We start from the raw sequence: 19,007 nt of genomic DNA, 5'->3' as shown, positions 1-19,007 counted from the left end.
GACGAAGGAACATGAGAAGCTAGAGTACCAAGGGCTCAGAGAAGAGCTTGAGAAGATGTGGAGGTGACGGTAACAGTGGTCCCCGTGGTAACCTGAGCACTCGGTGCGGTGACTCCCAAGCTAGGCGAGTGGTTCCAGCAGATCCCGGGAACAACATCTGAGATCTCTGTCCAGAAGAGCGCAGTCCTGGGAACAGCAGAGATGCTGCGCAGGACCCTCAAGCTCCCAGGCCTCTGGTAGAGGACCTGAGCTTGAAGGATTGACCGCCCGCAGGGGGGGGAAGTTTTTTGTCCTTAGGACCTCGTGTGTAAAAATAATAACAATAAGAAGGGTTAACAATGGTCAATTGCCTCCAGTTAGATTAAAATGTATTTTATGTGTTGCATATTTTTTATGTAAAAACACAGGGTGTTCCCATTAGCCAAATTAAAAGTGTGACAAGCTAAAACAGTATTTTTGCACCTGAACTATCCCTCCCTGTTCTAGGTCTGCCACAGCTGAAAAGATTATTGATTATTTGTGCGAGTCCACGTGTATAGTTGCAGGAGTGTTCCTCGCCTTTTGAATACTGGGCCCTGAGTTGTGTGCTTAATTAATTAGTGTTTTTCTTTCTTTCTCTCTTTTGTCATTTGCGAGGTTACACTGGCAAACTTACGGGGCCCCGTCTGTCTCTGTTCTGTTGTGTTTGGTAAAGGGAACTGTATGTTAGTGGAAGCTCAGGATGCGTTCCCTGCCATTTGTGTCTCCTAGACTTAAAACTTTCTTTTGTATTGGACGAAAGAAAAGGTGTCAGACGTAAAAAAAATTCTACAGAAGATGAACAATATCTGCCATGTCATTAAAAAGCAGGAAAAACCAGCAAAGACGTGACACAGAACCTGAGAGATGCATTTGGCCCTTGAGTTGTTCGACGAAACTTCATCGTTATTTGAATCTCTGGAAATGTGGCTGTCAAGAAGCTATTCCCTGACGAATGGAACCATGGAGAAGAGGTTCAGTTGTGCCAAATTACACCAGAACTGTAATAAAAATCAGTAGCAACTTTAAAAAAAGTTTAATTGTGAATGCCTGTCCAGAAAATAGCTTCCAAATGTTATTTCACCCAAATATGTTCTTATAATGTTGCTTCATGCAGGTGATATAAACAAGAATGGTGAATGGACTAATTCTTATACAGCTCTTTTCTACTCTCACCCAATCACCCCATTCACACAAGCACTTCCTTCTATGCGTTTAAGTGCTTACTAAGCAACATTCACACTCACTATACTCCAATGGATGCATCGGAGAGCAACTTGGGGTTAGTATCTTTCCCAAAGATACTCGGCTTGCAGACTCGGGGAGCCACGGATCGAACCATTCATGTGGTTCGATCAAGATGCTTCATTGTTTTCATTACTTATTTGTGAGATATCCTGAACATATTTTAGGCAAATCAGACAGAAAATATAATACACAAAATATCATTAAATACAAAAATAAATCAAATGTGAATGAATGGAGTACAAACATTCCCACCTGTTGGCAGAGGTGTACTCTCATTGTCCTCTCCAGTTTTTTCATCCCCATCAGTCAGGGCTGTGTCCCTCCCTCTCCACTCGTTCTTGGGCAACAACTCCACCACAACTTCGTCCCCATGCACCGCTCTGTTTCGATTTTTTCGACCATACACAAGCACATCCCAAGTCAGATCTAAGATGGATAGGGGGGGGTCAAAGTCGGGAGAAGAGATCAGAAACGTCTAGCAAATATAAGTTTAATGTGTCTGTTCCACCTGTTTTGAAAATGTAAGGCGTTTTCACCTGTGCTCTTGGTTGAGAAGTTCTTCGGCCTGACGAAAGCCTCGTTCTGTGCCCGATGCTTGTTAACATTCAGTGTACCCTAGTAAAAAGGAATGAAACAAGACATTTACTCTTCTGCCACTGAGGTTGTGTTAAACAATCTGGTGAAAAACTCCACTGCCTTCTCTTTGTGACATCTCCATACCTGCTCAGGTACAGTTGGGGAAATAATTATCACTGCTGAATTTGTAGGTTTCCTCAGTTACAAAGAAAGAACAATTATTCATGTTATTTCTTTAATGTTAGTTTCATTTAATGGAGAGCGATAGAATATCAACCAAAAACTGTCTGTGAAGGTTCTCAGTCATCCAGGTCATCGTAGTCAAAGGAGCTTGCAAAGAAAAGCGTCTGGACTTCTTTAAGTTGCTTGAAGACGTTTCACCTCTCATCCGAGAAGCTTCTTCAGTTCTAAGGTCAAATGGTGGAGAGTCCCAGATATAAACCTAGAGGGAGTATCCCCCCACAGAGGGACAAAAGGACCCCCTGATGATCCTCTAATCGCCTGAGCCAAGGTGTGAAACTGGGTGTGGGTCCCAATCAGCCAGAGTTTCGGGTGTGTTCATTGTGAAACCTGGCCCCACCTTATCATGCGAATTCCTGAGGTCAGATGGCCCAGGATGTGAGTGGGCGTTAAGGCGTCTGGGAAGGATCTCAAAACTGGATTATAGATGGCAGAGAGTTGGTGTCGTAAGCCCCGCCTCTGTTCAAAGATGGTCGCTCACAGTGGACATAGATGGCTTCTTTCACTCCTCTTTCAAACCATCTGTCCTCTCTGTCCAAAATGTGAACATTGGCATCCTCGAAAGAGTGACCTTTGACCTTTAGACGCAGATGTCCATCTGCCTCAGGAAACTCTTTCTCCCCATCGTCACCCTCTGACTACTCCACTTGATACCAAGAAAAGTCTTACCACTGGCAACAAAGGTCTCTACCCCAAATACTAAGCCATGTTTTGCTTGGGGACTCACTGAAAGTAACTTGCCAATCCCTTTATGACTTTTTAAAATAATAATAATAATAATAATGATGTGTTTTTTCTGTCTCTCTCCTTTAAAATTAAACTGCAAGAAAACTTAGAGACAGTTCATATCTTCTTCATTCAATAACAGTCCTGCTCTTCATCTCATTTTCTTTATTCGTCAGCCCCTCAAATACTCCTACCTCCTCAGCACACTCCCTACACTCATCAGTGTATTTCGTTAGTATAGATTAGTATATGTATTAAAGGTACCTGCAGTTTCTCTGAAAAATGAACAGGCTTAAAGCTACTAAAATATTTAAACGTTGTTCCTGCAGTTGTTTTAAACTCGTGTTTTAAAGAGAGATCCGGTATACTTAAAACAGGAGTTAGAGAATTGTGGATCAATATGTTTGTCATTGCACAAGATGATCAGATCTTTAGCATGAATGCTCACCTCTGTTTTCTACACACACACATCACTGATCACATCACATGCTCACAGAGACACATTCACATACACACACATCACATGTTCACTCTTGCAGAGACACACGTTCACATGTGCGTGTCTTATCTGTCGCATCATTAATGTTGATGTTTGTGTGACCACTGAAGTTAATAAAAGGGCTTTGAGGGAAGGCTGGAGTTGGGCTAAGATCAGATGAAGACCTTCTCCCCTTGCAGCAAGTAAAAGAAAGCGCTGAGTCAGCGGGGTTTGAGCGTTAGACCCAACAACAGGTTGGTACATTTTTACCTGAATGTAACGTTCAGACTTTATACCAGCCTCCAGGACTTCAGCGGGAAGATGTTCGGGAAACTCTTTCTCCCCATCGTCGCCCTCTGTCTCTTGTTGTGCCTGAGAAATGGAGCTAAACAGTTCATGGGCTGCCTGCAGATCTGACCAGAAGCTTTGCAAATAATCCTGGCAAAGGAAAAACACACAGGTCAAGAAATAAATTACTTCAGTTGGCCTTCTTAGCTCCAGTAACATCCCTTCAAGGGCCTAAGTTTTGGATCCTCTTCCACTTAACCTTATCAGGTTCGAGAAAGAGAAATAGAGTAAAATCTTTCAAATTCACCTCAAATCAACAGCCAGATGCTTAAACCTTTTGATACAGTTAGACGTCCTCAGTATTAGTATTACAATAATAGTTAAATAGATATAAGAACTGGTTTCAGAATAAATAAAGCGAGTTTTTGGAATGGGCTTCCCAAAGCAACAACCTCAACCCTGTTGTTAATTGTTGGACCGTGCTTAAACGCCACGACCGTTTTAGGAAACCAACCAATTTAAATGAATTCTACCAATTCTGGTTGAAAATCTCTGTTTTCAGTGACCGAAAACGCCGTTTACGTGTGGACGAAAGGCGCAAACACATAGAAAAATCTGCGTTTTCAAAAATACCCGGGTACGTATGTTTGGATAAAAATATACAAATCTGGCAGCAATGTATCAAAAATGTATCACAATAGAAAGCGATGTAATATTAATTTCACGGCTACTAGCATGTACTGCTCTTTTTCCTTTAAATAAACATCAGACTTGATATCAGTCCTTATTGAGCAATGAGTTTACTCTCTGACCGACTCGTGTTTGCGGCGTTCCAAACACGTTGCCAAGAGGGAAGATGCAGAGTACCTGTGAAGCCAAACATATAATATCAATACCCATAACATGGCTAAAGGCTGTTTCTAACCTCTCTTCTTTACTTTAACTGTCATTTATTGACCATTTTAAATGGCGATACCAGTGTATCGACAAATAGGTAAAAAGTGTAACTGTTTTTTTCTGACAGAGCTCGGATCAATCAGTGCAATTACAAACAAGGCTGTGACCTTCACCTTTAGCGAAATTCTCATTTACATACTAGTTTAATAGTTTTCTGACTCATTGTCACTGTGTTTTATACAACCACAGCATGCTTGCTAGGCTGACATGAATTGAAAAACAAAGTGCAGCTCTCCGTATGTAAACAGACTAAATGCCACATATATTTACATTTTGTCACTTAACCAAGAAATCATGTGTAATGACCGAAAGTTTGACAACAACCACCAATTTCACTTCTAAGTGAGACTGTTCTAATACTGCTGCCAAAAATGTAAGTGTTTCAAAAACCCATGCCTGCTACATGCTACAATAGTCCCACTGAAGATTAGTGAAATAATACAGACCAACCAACTGTTCCATCATATAGGCTCCAACACAACGACTTTAACACAAAGAGCTGACTTTCAGTTTTAGGTGTTCAAACCACGTGTTTCTCTAAATGCATGATGATAAATCCCTGTAAGGTGGCTACATATAAGAAGCCGATATAGAGTAGATGGTATTATAAAGGTATTTCATATACCTGGACGGAGATGACGTACACTCCAGACGTCAGGCTGCTGAACTGAGCTACGGCCTCAGGATCCTCAGTGATCATCACTATATTCATCATTCCTGCCAGGTGGTTGTAGTACCACACTGCAGCTGAGTACACACACACACACACACACACACACATTAAATGAACTCACAAGTTTAGCATAAGATGCATGAAAGCAAATTGCCCGCTAAAGCAATAATCTTTAACATATCCCACTAAGTTTTTGCTGTTTTGTAGGTGGAAGTTATGATTTCACACTACTTGTAATTCAAATGGTGCTTCCACAGAAATAATATAAAAAATAAATAATTGAGTGCCTTATCTATATAATAAACACATTTCATGAGAACACACTGCACTTCTAGCTTCATTTGTTGGCACAACATAAAAGTTTGTCAGATCGTGATTAACATTACAACCAAGTCTCTATTATTAAAAACACTCATTAAATCCTTTTGGTGCTTTTCTCTATTAAACTGGTATAAATATTAATCACTTTTAAGCTGCCATTCACAAGTCCTCCTGACTTCTTTGTTCCTGCACTTGTTTTCTACCTGAAGTGGAGGAAAAACATTTTTGAAAATGTTAAAATGACCCCTTTACCCATTGAACCCCTATTGGGACAAAACACTATGAATGCTCGATTGACATCTTAGCCAGTACGTGTGCTCTAAGTGCCATATGCATCTGCACCGCTGGCCTGTTGCACAATTTGAAAGAAAGTTCAAATGTAATGTTTACATTTTTAAATCTCCCAGATGAATTTTGCACACGTGTGAACTATACATTTATGTCACTTTCACAAAATATTTTTTAAACCCAGAGACTTAACATTTTTAGAAACACAATTTCCTTTCAAGAGTTGCTGAGCAGAAGTAGTCAGCAGGTGCAGTCAAAGACATTTTGTGTGATTGGATGATTATCAGGATGTCCTAAAAGCATCATTTGAAAAACCTTCAGTTAATCCAGTCCAAGAACAAAAGAACATATTTCTCCCATACTGGCTTCCCTGTTAAATCCAGAATTTAATTTAAAATCTTCTTACACAGAAAAGTCTTGAATAATCAAACCCCTTTTACACACCCACTTTACTCTCAGGCTGCGGGCTTATTTGTGGGGTTTACAAAAGTAGAATGGGAGGCAGAGCATCAGCCTTCATGCCCTTTTTTGTAGAACCAGCTTCCTATTTGCACACGGGAGACTGACGCCCTCTCACTATTAAGATTAGGATTAAAACTTTCCTTTTTGATTTATAGTTAGGGCTGGATTGAGTGACCCTGAATCCTCCCTTAGTTACGCTGCAATAGGCAAGATTGGGGACTTCCCATGGTGCAAGTATTTCATCTTTACTGAAGAACTGAATATGTTTTATTAGCATAATCTCCATTATAATTAATGAGATTTACAAATTTCACCTAGTGAAACATGTAACGTCACACTTTGACCCAGAAAAACAAAATGAAGTCAAAGAAGTATAAGTAGAAGAAAAAACATGACAAAGAGGAAAAAATGAGAAAGGAAAAGACTCTATAGACTCTATTTCTATGCTACATGTGCTGCAGCAACTTGACTGTACACTTCAGTGAGTGTGGTAAATAATGAGCACTGACCTGGTCTGCCATTTTTCCTGGCTCTCGCCCTTCTCTCGTGGACAGTAAGAGTACTTCTGAAATTCATTGGCAAACAGCACGCAGTCGTGTCGAGGGTCTTTGACAAGGGTTTGCAGCCGCTTGTAATATCTGCACAAACGCACATTACAAAAACAAGTACATTCAATAAAATCATAAATTACACTCAAGAAAGCCTCTCATTAGTTTGGGAGAATGGTGGGGATGTTAGGAGAACGTTAACCCTGAAGCACGAGGGAGAAAAAATAGACCAACGTATGTTGACTTTTCCTAACATAATTTATGTTCCTTTGTTCATTTTGGCTCATTTTTTAAATTCACTCTTGTTTGTAAAAATCAAAATAAAACAAAGACTTGTCTGTCAGATAATATGCATTAGACCTAAACATAAGATCCTGATCTGAAATTATTGAAAGAGGATGACACCTGGCTTTGTTATCCTTTGAGTTTCACAATAAAAGCCCAGTTGGTGAACTAAAGCAGCAGATTGCTTTTTTCTGAAACATGTTGACTATGTGTGAACACTATACTGCACTAACTTTAACGTGGCACATTTCAGAGTACATGTAGTAGCTGTTTCACACTAAAAATGAACACTTGTACTGATCAAACAGATGAAATAAGAAATAAAGGCCTACAAATGCCCCGATCACTAGTTGAGTTAATATAGATGATGTATAGAAAATTCAGCGATTCTGCAAAGTGAAACTGCAAAGAGAGTCCACGATGAAGCTTTTTTCTCTTTGCTGTGTACGTTAAATTCAATGGAAAACAGTAAGTAGTGATTCAGTATGACAACTCTGTATGTTTCACCAGATGTCCACCTAACGCTATCAAAGTGAAGCCTCATCACATTAATGATGCAACACTCTAAAATGGCTGTGTGAGCACAAATCAGGAATAAACTGGACTGAAACCAGAGTTCACGTGGGACTTCTTATTTACAGTGCTCATCAAGTTTGTCCAAAGCGCTCCTGCATGTTTATGCTGGACACATATTTCAAGTCACAGGCTGCGTCTCTTTCAGCTTTGTCAGCAGAGCTCTGATATAATGAGGCTGACCCCTGGTCAATGTCTACAGACATGTGTAGCTAGGTTAAGCTGGGCACACAGCTAACAGCTTGATTATGAATGCAACTCAACATTTCAAACAGAGCATCAGAATGGGGAGGAAAGTCGTTTAAAAGACTTTGAGCACGGCTGGTTACTGGTTGCAGATGAGCTACTCTGAGCATTTCAGGAAGCAGGTGCCGTGTTTGGGGATAGTTAACAACGCAGACAAGTTGCATTCATTTTAATGACATCACCACTAACTGCATTTTAAGACATGCAGTTAGTGGTGACAGGTTAATTGGAAACACTAAATTGCCCATAGGTGTGAATGCAGAAATGCGAGTGTGAATGGTTGTGTTAGTCCTGTAAGACTGGCTGACACATACCCAGGTACTTATATTCAGGTGAAGAGCAAAATGAACATTTAGGGTACAGCAGAGAGTAATTTGTGTGACAGCTGTAGTAAAACCCAATTTGTGTTTGTCTGTTTAGGTGACTTCCAAGCAAGATACGTGGAGGAGCACCGGCTTGGAGAAGGAGGCTGTGGAGCAGTGTTTGCTGGCTACCGCATAAAGGATCATTTACCAGTAAGTGTTCAGATGGTGGTAGTAAGACAGGCAGTAATGCAGATAAGGGATAATATCGTAAGCTGAGATGTATGCTGTTTTACACCTTTAATGATGTCATACTGAGGAAATGCTCATCAATGCCCTGTGTCTTTTAGGTGGCCATCAAACACATCCCAAAGGGGAAAGTGTACTGCAAAGTGAAGGTAAATGTGCAAGACTTGAATTGTTTTTACATTAGTGGATTGCATGCAGCGTTCACCTGTGGAACGTCTGTGCCTCATCATCCACTTTGTTGAAATATTTCAGGATGATAACGGGAAGAATGTGTCAGTGGAAGTTGCCATCATGCTGAAGCTTGCAGCTGAAGCAGATGGATCAGTGGAAACATCAGCCCCAGTGTCTCTGTTGGAGTGGTTTGACTTTGGCAGAGAGCTGATCCTGGTGATGGAGAGACCTGTCCCCGCTGTGGACCTGGATAAATACATAGAAGAAAATGGAGGATTTTTGCCAGAGGACAAGGCCAAGGCAAGTTGACTTGCCTTAGAAGAGTCTTAGACTGTACATCATTCAATCAAAGCACAGAGTATTAGAGAAACATTAACCCATTGATTGATTATTGTCTTTTTCATCGTTTCCAGGTAGGGCTGGGCTATATCATACCATTCACGGTAATACCGGTGTAATTTTGGGCAACGATAGGAAAATGAGATATCGCGCTAGAATAGGTAAAACGCGCATGCGCAGTGCCTATGTTTACATACGCAGATGGCGGTGACGCAGAAAGAGAAGAGCAAAAGTGGATCGTTGAATGAAACGGATGAACCAGAACTGGTTTGTAAAAATGCTGCAACTTTAGTGGTGTGGAACTGGTTTAGCTTTCGTCCGTCAGATACACAACAAAGCACGATTTTTGGTAGCGCATGCTAGCGGGCCGCCGTTATTACCGTGTTGTTTGGAAAATACGGCACACTTAAAATCAATCCTTTGATTTTTCTGAAACTCGACAGTGCCCCTTATAATCCCGTGTGCCTTATGTATGAATTCTGGTTGTGTTTACTGACCTCAAAACGATTTTATGTACACGGCGACTTTGCTAAGCTACAAAGCCGCACCGCTCGATGGATTGTCGGAGCATTACGGCTATCGTAGGCAGGCGCCTCGCGGAGTGATACGTACTGCACCTCAACGTGATATTACCGTATTGTGTGTGTATAACCTCTTTTTAAGCTTTGTGGATATTTTACATGGTTATGCTGAGGATATGTCGGCCAATTTCCACTGGAAATGCCTTTTGGTTAAACTGTCAGCGAGGAATTTGCATTTGCACTGTTACATTTTTATATAACTTTAATGCACATAAAAAAACAGCTGCTTGTTTAAGTGAAAATACATTTATGGGGTTTTTTGCACTAATAAAGTTGTGGCGTTGTAAAGTATTTTGTCTAGTGTCAGTTATATCGTCAGTTATATCGTTATCACAACTTTTCAAATGTATATCGTGATAAATATTTTTGGTCATATCGCCCTGCTCTATTTCCAGGTCATTCTGAAGCAGCTGGTTGATGCTGCGAAGCACCTGGAGGATAAACACATCTTTCACCGGGACATCAAGAGTGAGAACATTCTAATTGAGACCGGCTCAGATGTACCGCGTGTTCGTATCATCGACTTTGGACTGAGCTGCTTTGTTAAGGAGCAGTCGCAGTACCGCGTCTTCTATGGTAACATATTCTGCTCTTGCTCTTCACAGATGTCACAATTTTCGCCTTTTGTTTTAGAAGAAATTGCAATTGTGTCTGTTTATTAGGTACAGAAATTTACTCCCCTCCCGAGTGGTACGGGCGCAGTTGCTACAGGTGTGGACCCACCACGGTATGGCAAATGGGAGTGGTTCTGTACGAAGCGCTTCATGCCGGGGACTTTAACACCACGAGCTTCCTCAAAAAGCGCCTGAAATTCAAAAGACATCTGTCCAAAAGTAAGAAAACGTCACACTTCAAGACTGACTGATGGCTTGGACCACTGGAACTATCATCTTCATGTTTTTTCTCTTTCCTTTCTTTCCAGACTGCCGGGATTTCTTGGACGCGTGTTTAACCAAAGTCCCGGAGACGCGGCCGACGCTGGAGGAGCTACAGCATCACACTTGGCTGAGATAAGCCTATCACACACACACACACAAACACACACAATTCAGACGTTATCATTTATGTGTGATGTATGAATTACCTTTCTTTTTTTCAGGAAATAATTTTTTTTAATTGGCCCACTTTAAATTTCAGTGTTTTGGAATTCCTGTAACCCCCCCCCAGCCATCCCAGGAAAGGGGATCTCTCTTTGAATGGGCTTTCCCGAGGTTTCTTCCCGTCAGTCTGGCCCCCCCAGGGGAGTTTTTCCTCGTCTTCATAGAGAGCTTGGGCTGGCTCAGGAGCTCCATCAAAACTGTCTTTATTTAATTACTCTAATGTAATCATATACTTTAAAGTAATCAAATAAAAGACAGTAAAAATCTGAAGACTTGAAGTAAACTTCCATTAAAATAAAACTTGTTTAATTCATCTTTGCTGAGGATACTGTGTTATTACTATTTCAAGGATTATGTCAGAACACCGGATACTGGTACCCATCCCTACCCATCACTAGGGAACAGAACAAACCAGACATCAATTACAACAAAAATGACACTGACCCAGCCAGCATGACTCGTCTGCCTTAAGAAATGTTTAGCAATATTACAAATTGGGTGATATGCCTTAAAGTAGCTTCTCATGTGTTCAGCATTGTCAAAGGCTACATTTTAATTAAAACCACAATCTAGTAATGTTCTGTCTTTAACCTTCCTAATTTGTTTTTTGTCCTAACCTAATACTAAATTGCCAGTGAAAACAAAAGTTACATAAATAAAGAGTAAAGAAAATTACGGTCTTTTTTTATTGTAACAGTTTACCAGTGTACAGTTTGGTTTGTGACATATCTATCTAATAGACTCCAATTTGTGCATGTAAATGGAGAGTCCTCTTCACACACTGAGGTTAATTATGGAGTTCCACAGGGTTCAGTGCTAGGACCAATTCTGTTTACATTATACATGTTTCCCCTAGGCAGCATCATTAGAAGACATAGCATAAATTTTCACTGCTATGCAGATGACACCCAGCTCTATCTGTCCATGAAGCCAGATAACACACACCAATGAGTTACACTGCAGGAATGTCTTAAAGACGTAAAGACCTGGATGGCCGCTAACTTTCTGCTTCTTAATTCAGATCAAACTGAGGTTATTGTACTCGTCCCTGAAAAGTTTAGAAATATGGTATCTAACCAGATTCTTACTCTGGATGGCATTACCTTGGCCTCCAGTAACGCTGTGAGGAACCTTGGAGTCATTTTTGACCAGGACATGTCCTTCAACGCACATATTAAACAAATATGTAAGACTGCGTTCTTCCATTTGCGCAACATCTCTAAAATTAGAAATATCCTGTCTCAGAGTGACGCTGAAAAACTAGTTCATGCATTTATTGTGTGAATGTGTGTGTGAATGGGTGGATGACTGGATATGTAAAGCGCTTTGGGGTCCTTAGGGACTAGTAAAGCGCTATATAAATACAGGGCATTTACCATTTATTACTTCCAGGCTGGACGACTGTAATTCATTATTATCAGGATGTCCAAAAAACTCACTGAAAAGCCTTCAGCTAATCCAAAATGCTGCAGCAAGAGTCCTGACAGGGACTAGAAAGAGAGAGCAGATTTCTCCTGTTAAATCCAGAATTGAATTCAAAATCCTGCTCCTCACATACAAGGTCTTAAATAATCAGGCCCCATCTTATCTTAATGACCTTGTAGTACCATATCACCCTATTAGAGCACTTCGCTCTCGCTCTGCAGGCCTACTTGTTGTTCCTAGAGTATTTAAAAGTAGAATGGGAGGGAGAGCCTTCAGTTTTCAGGCCCCTCTTCTGTGGAACCAGCTTCCAGTTTGGATTCAGGAGACAGACACTATCTCTACTTTTAAGATTAGGCTTAAAACTTTCCTTTTTGCTAAAGCATATAGTTAGGGCTGGACCAGGTGACCCTGAATCCTCCCTTAGTTATGCTGCAATAGACGTAGAGTTACACACTTACTCTCTGTCCCACCACTGCATTTACGGCTGCATTTCCAGGGATGTTGAGTTCAGCAATGACCTTTGGCCTCTGCTCTTTGAGATAGAGCATGAAGGCATTTGGCGGCTTCTTGACGTATGGCCCATCTTCATCCTGCTGGGCTGGGCACTTTCTTTTTCTTCAGGAATAAAACACAGAGTAAGAGCACATGTTAGCACTGTGTACAACTGTGAGGGAAGCAGTTCAAAAACACGAGACAAGCTGTAAAACTGAATGAAATCAGGCACCATTAATGGATCATTACAATAATTCCTGCAGACATCTGCAAACAAATGACAGATACTTGCAGATCAGTGAACCAAAGCAGCCGAGCAAACTTAGTTTGGAGTGGAGGTGTTAGGTGGAGGAGCAGGAGTGACATACTCATACATCTGTACACCGTTCCTACACAGATGAAGGGAGACATATGAGATAACAGGAAGAAGTTATGAATATAGAGATGTTCAGCAGCTGTGTTCACTCCAGTGTTTGTGTGTTTTACGTACAGTACTCCAACAGGACGCAGGTTCTGGAGCACACAAAACACACAACAGGTGACGAGACAAGCTGCAATACTATCATCTATCCACTAGGTGGAAGAATTGATCAGTAGAAAGAGGAGATGTGCTCAAAACGACATTCATACATAGATTTATTCTTCTTAGTTAGTCTTAAGAATTAGGATTCACTGACAGTGAAGAAGTTTCAGACGTGCACTCGCGTTTCCCCTTTTGCCTTTTCCTGCTCCAGCCAAGTCCTCCGCCTGCTCGACATCTCTCCTATTACCTTTTATTACGCTTGCACTCATGCCTTTGCCTTTCACCACTTCAAAACTGCGCCTTCTTCAATATTACCTTCATATGCTCGCTTTGCTTTTCGCCTTCCTCACTACACTAAGTACCATTTTTTAACGCTGTGTACTCACTCTTGCTAAGTACATGTGAACAGATCTTGAAGAAAAAAAACAAAACAAAACATACTTTTCTTTTCTCTTCTGATACTATTGAATGATCCTAACAGAAAAAAACAGAGTTAACACTGACTTAATAAAAAAGTGTTATATTTTATCTCAGATAAACTAGTCAGTGTTTATTAGTGTTTGCTCAACTAGAAGTCTTCATAGTAGCATCCACACATCAAGTCTTTAAACAAATAATGAAAGGATAATGAAAGAAAGTTTAATGTGAAATTACTGAATTATATGAAATGCCAGAGTGTTTTTCTTTAAACTACTTGCCTTTTAGTGATGTCACTAAAAGGCAAGGTTCTAATGTTGTGTTGCCATAGACTCCGGAGTTTACTTTTAAAGCTCACTTACAGAACTGACTTATACAGCTTAGTTAGAAAAGTCAAGCATCCAGACATTTGAAGGACTATTCACTCATTAAGGTGACATTTTCTATTTTAAAAATTAAGATGAAAAAGGAAACAAGAAAAGTTACGACTGAGGCAGATAAGAAAGATCCAGGAGATCAAAGTAAGTAAAAAATAAAATCCCCTAAATAACAGAATGTACATTTCTAACAATGTTGAGGCTCTGTGTATAAAATGATTCATTTTTAGAGGATTTAAATCCTGGTTTTGATTGAAACTAACCTGAGTGCAACATGTCTAATCAAAGAAAGGTTACTGGGGCACTTTGTCTTTTGGTAAAATAATGTGACAAGTTTATTCTTGGACTGAGCAGTGAAAACAGAGCAACAAGTGTCATCAGTATCTAGACTTAGTAGACCTGGTATGGACTCGTTTTGGTGTGTTTTTTATCAAAAGGATAAACTTGTTATTATATTGTAAGCAATACTAATTTAAAATTCAATGACATCAAAATCCTTCTAGTCCTGATGTCGAGCGCTCTTTTTCACTAATGTGTTGTTGTTGTTTATAGATTGTAAGAGCAGGATGGCTAAAAGAAAGGCCAGTCCTGAAAAAACGACCCCCATAAAAAGAAGGAGGGTCACTGAGCAGGCTGGTCCTTCCACCAGCTCAGATGCTCATGTGGTCGGGGGAGTCAAGCGAAAGGTCCAACAAGATGAAGCGGGGACAACCAATACAGCAAAAAAGCGTAAACTTCTTGAGCATGTGAGCGGTGACAAGGGGCAGGCATCTTCCTGGTTGGACACTGGTAAAGGTAGGCTAATTAGTTGAGTGAGGGGTAGATTAAGTGTACATCTGGTTGCTAGTTTGAAGATATTAGTGTTTGGGAGATATTTGTGTCTATTATCTAATAAGCTGATGTGCTTTTGGTGTTTTCCACATCTGCAGACTGCAGCATAGAGATTTCAGAGAGCTGCAGTAAAAACAAAAAGGCTGGCAAAAGGAAAGCTGCGGGAGACACCAGGGACCCACCTAAGAAAAAGAACGTGGACCAGGACAAAACCAAAACCGTTGCCAAAAAGTCAGTGGCTGAACAGAAACGTAAGTAGCAAGCAGCTTAGCTTTTATATTCAGGTGAAGAGCAAAATGAACATTTAGGGTACAGCAGAGAGTAATTTGTGTGACAGCTGTAGTAAAACCCAATTTGTGTTTGTCTGTTTAGGTGACTTCCAAGCAAGATACGTGGAGGAGCACCGGCTTGGAGAAGGAGGCTGTGGAGCAGTGTTTGCTGGCTACCGCATAAAGGATCATTTACCAGTAAGTGTTCAGATGGTGGTAGTAAGACAGGCAGTAATGCAGATAAGGGATAATATCGTAAGCTGAGATGTATGCTGTTTTACACCTTTAATGATGTCATACTGAGGAAATGCTCATCAATGCCCTGTGTCTTTTAGGTGGCCATCAAACACATCCCAAAGGGGAAAGTGTACTGCAAAGTGAAGGTAAATGTGCAAGACTTGAATTGTTTTTACATTAGTGGATTGCATGCAGCGTTCACCTGTGGAACGTCTGTGCCTCATCATCCACTTTGTTGAAATATTTCAGGATGATAACGGGAAGAATGTGTCAGTGGAAGTTGCCATCATGCTGAAGCTTGCAGCTGAAGCAGATGGATCAGTGGAAACATCAGCCCCAGTGTCTCTGTTGGAGTGGTTTGACTTTGGCAGAGAGCTGATCCTGGTGATGGAGAGACCTGTCCCCGCTGTGGACCTGGATAAATACATAGAAGAAAATGGAGGATTTTTGCCAGAGGACAAGGCCAAGGCAAGTTGACTTGCCTTAGAAGAGTCTTAGACTGTACATCATTCAATCAAAGCACAGAGTATTAGAGAAACATTAACCCATTGATTGATTATTGTCTTTTTCATCGTTTCCAGGTAGGGCTGGGCTATATCATACCATTCACGGTAATACCGGTGTAATTTTGGGCAACGATAGGAAAATGAAATATCGCGCTAGAATAGGTAAAACGCGCATGCGCAGTGCCTATGTTTACATACGCAGATGGCGGTGACGCAGAAAGAGAAGAGCAAAAGTGGATCGTTGAATGAAACGGATGAACCAGAACTGGTTTGTAAAAATGCTGCAACTTTAGTGGTGTGGAACTGGTTTAGCTTTCGTCCGTCAGATACACAACAAAGCACGATTTTTGGTAGCGCATGCTAGCGGGCCGCCGTTATTACCGTGTTGTTTGGAAAATACGGCACACTTAAAAATCAATCCTTTGATTTTTCTGAAACTCGACAGTGCCCCTTATAATCCCGTGTGCCTTATGTATGAATTCTGGTTGTGTTTACTGACCTCAAAACGATTTTATGTACACGGCGACTTTGCTAAGCTACAAAGCCGCACCGCTCGATGGATTGTCGGAGCATTACGGCTATCGTAGGCAGGCGCCTCGCGGAGTGATACGTACTGCACCTCAACGTGATATTACCGTATTGTGTGTGTATAACCTCTTTTTAAGCTTTGTGGATATTTTACATGGTTATGCTGAGGATATGTCGGCCAATTTCCACTGGAAATGCCTTTTGGTTAAACTGTCAGCGAGGAATTTGCATTTGCACTGTTACATTTTTATATAACTTTAATGCACATAAAAAAACAGCTGCTTGTTTAAGTGAAAATACATTTATGGGGTTTTTTGCACTAATAAAGTTGTGGCGTTGTAAAGTATTTTGTCTAGTGTCAGTTATATCGTCAGTTATATCGTTATCGCAACTTTTCAAATGTATATCGTGATAAATATTTTTGGTCATATCGCCCTGCTCTATTTCCAGGTCATTCTGAAGCAGCTGGTTGATGCTGCGAAGCACCTGGAGGATAAACACATCTTTCACCGGGACATCAAGAGTGAGAACATTCTAATTGAGACCGGCTCAGATGTACCGCGTGTTCGTATCATCGACTTTGGACTGAGCTGCTTTGTTAAGGAGCAGTCGCAGTACCGCGTCTTCTATGGTAACATATTCTGCTCTTGCTCTTCACAGATGTCACAATTTTCGCCTTTTGTTTTAGAAGAAATTGCAATTGTGTCTGTTTATTAGGTACAGAAATTTACTCCCCTCCCGAGTGGTACGGGCGCAGTTGCTACAGGTGTGGACCCACCACGGTATGGCAAATGGGAGTGGTTCTGTACGAAGCGCTTCATGCCGGGGACTTTAACACCACGAGCTTCCTCAAAAAGCGCCTGAAATTCAAAAGACATCTGTCCAAAAGTAAGAAAACGTCACACTTCAAGACTGACTGATGGCTTGGACCACTGGAACTATCATCTTCATGTTTTTTCTCTTTCCTTTCTTTCCAGACTGCCGGAATTTCTTGGACGCGTGTTTAACCAAAGTCCCGGAGACGCGGCCGACGCTGGAGGAGCTACAGCATCACACTTGGCTGAGATAAGCCTATCACACACACACACAAACACACACACACACAATTCAGACGTTATCATTTATGTGTGATGTATGAATTACCTTTCTTTTTTTCAGGAAATAATTTTTTTTAATTGGCCCACTTTAAATTTCAGTGTTTTGGAATTCCTGTAAACCCCCCCCAGCCATCCCAGGAAAGGGGATCTCTCTTTGAATGGGCTTTCCCGAGGTTTCTTCCCGTCAGTCTGGCCCCCCCAGGGGAGTTTTTCCTCGTCTTCATAGAGAGCTTGGGCTGGCTCAGGAGCTCCATCAAAACTGTCTTTATTTAATTACTCTAATGTAATCATATACTTTAAAGTAATCAAATAAAAGACAGTAAAAATCTGAAGACTTGAAGTAAACTTCCATTAAAATAAAACTTGTTTAATTCATCTTTGCTGAGGATACTGTGTTATTACTATTTCAAGGATTATGTCAGAACACCGGATACTGGTACCCATCCCTACCCATCACTAGGGAACAGAACAAACCAGACATCAATTACAACAAAAATGACACTGACCCAGCCAGCATGACTCGTCTGCCTTAAGAAATGTTTAGCAATATTACAAATTGGGTGATATGCCTTAAAGTAGCTTCTCATGTGTTCAGCATTGTCAAAGGCTACATTTTAATTAAAACCACAATCTAGTAATGTTCTGTCTTTAACCTTCCTAATTTGTTTTTTGTCCTAACCTAATACTAAATTGCCAGTGAAAACAAAAGTTACATAAATAAAGAAGAGTAAAGAAAATTACGGTCTTTTTTATTGTAACAGTTTACCAGTGTACAGTTTGGTTTGTGACATATCTATCTAATAGACTCCAATTTGTGCATGTAAATGGAGAGTCCTCTTCACACACTGAGGTTAATTATGGAGTTCCACAGGGTTCAGTGCTAGGACCAATTCTGTTTACATTATACATGTTTCCCCTAGGCAGCATCATTAGAAGACATAGCATAAATTTTCACTGCTATGCAGATGACACCCAGCTCTATCTGTCCATGAAGCCAGATAACACACACCAATGAGTTACACTGCAGGAATGTCTTAAAGACTTAAAGACCTGGATGGCCGCTAACTTTCTGCTTCTTAATTCAGATCAAACTGAGGTTATTGTACTCGTCCCTGAAAAGTTTAGAAATATGGTATCTAACCAGATTCTTACTCTGGATGGCATTACCTTGGCCTCCAGTAACGCTGTGAGGAACCTTGGAGTCATTTTTGACCAGGACATGTCCTTCAACGCACATATTAAACAAATATGTAAGACTGCGTTCTTCCATTTGCGCAACATCTCTAAAATTAGAAATATCCTGTCTCAGAGTGACGCTGAAAAACTAGTTCATGCATTTATTGTGTGAATGTGTGTGTGAATGGGTGGATGACTGGATATGTAAAGCGCTTTGGGGTCCTTAGGGACTAGTAAAGCGCTATATAAATACAGGGCATTTACCATTTATTACTTCCAGGCTGGACGACTGTAATTCATTATTATCAGGATGTCCAAAAAACTCACTGAAAAGCCTTCAGCTAATCCAAAATGCTGCAGCAAGAGTCCTGACAGGGACTAGAAAGAGAGAGCAGATTTCTCCTGTTAAATCCAGAATTGAATTCAAAATCCTGCTCCTCACATACAAGGTCTTAAATAA

General features: G+C 40.7%; 2 protein-coding genes and 2 pseudogenes across 2 annotated transcripts; 3 read left to right on the top strand and 1 right to left on the bottom strand.

Moving 5' to 3' along the window:
• The window catches only part of LOC146566514 (DIS3-like exonuclease 1), a 38,482-nt pseudogene extending 22,902 nt beyond the window's left edge, over positions 1 to 15,580 (bottom strand).
• On the top strand, positions 8,770 to 10,583 carry LOC146566516 (serine/threonine-protein kinase pim-2-like). Its single transcript, XM_085287835.1, has 4 exons — positions 8,770 to 8,949; positions 9,965 to 10,145; positions 10,232 to 10,402; positions 10,492 to 10,583. The coding sequence occupies exons 1-4, from the start codon at positions 8,770 to 8,772 to the stop codon at positions 10,581 to 10,583; spliced, it is 624 nt and encodes a 207-aa protein (XP_085143961.1).
• Positions 13,858 to 15,479, top strand: LOC146566515 (uncharacterized). The gene is made up of 5 exons (XM_085286064.1): positions 13,858 to 14,047; positions 14,456 to 14,698; positions 14,833 to 14,985; positions 15,107 to 15,201; positions 15,339 to 15,479. The coding sequence occupies exons 1-5, from the start codon at positions 13,987 to 13,989 to the stop codon at positions 15,477 to 15,479; spliced, it is 693 nt and encodes a 230-aa protein (XP_085142190.1). The 5' UTR covers positions 13,858 to 13,986.
• Positions 15,581 to 16,217: 637 nt separating the features above from the next.
• Positions 16,218 to 17,751, top strand: LOC146566513 (serine/threonine-protein kinase pim-2-like; annotated as a pseudogene).
• Positions 17,752 to 19,007: the final 1,256 nt, after the last annotated feature.

This window comes from Mchenga conophoros, linkage group LG9 (genome assembly GCF_057382185.1).
Source record: "Mchenga conophoros isolate Kocher_MC1m ecotype Shallow Benthic linkage group LG9, M_conophoros_male_GT1.1, whole genome shotgun sequence".
Taxonomy (NCBI): domain Eukaryota; kingdom Metazoa; phylum Chordata; class Actinopteri; order Cichliformes; family Cichlidae; genus Mchenga; species Mchenga conophoros.
Note: the sequence above shows the minus strand (reverse complement) of the source record. Positions and strands in the feature narration are given on the sequence as shown.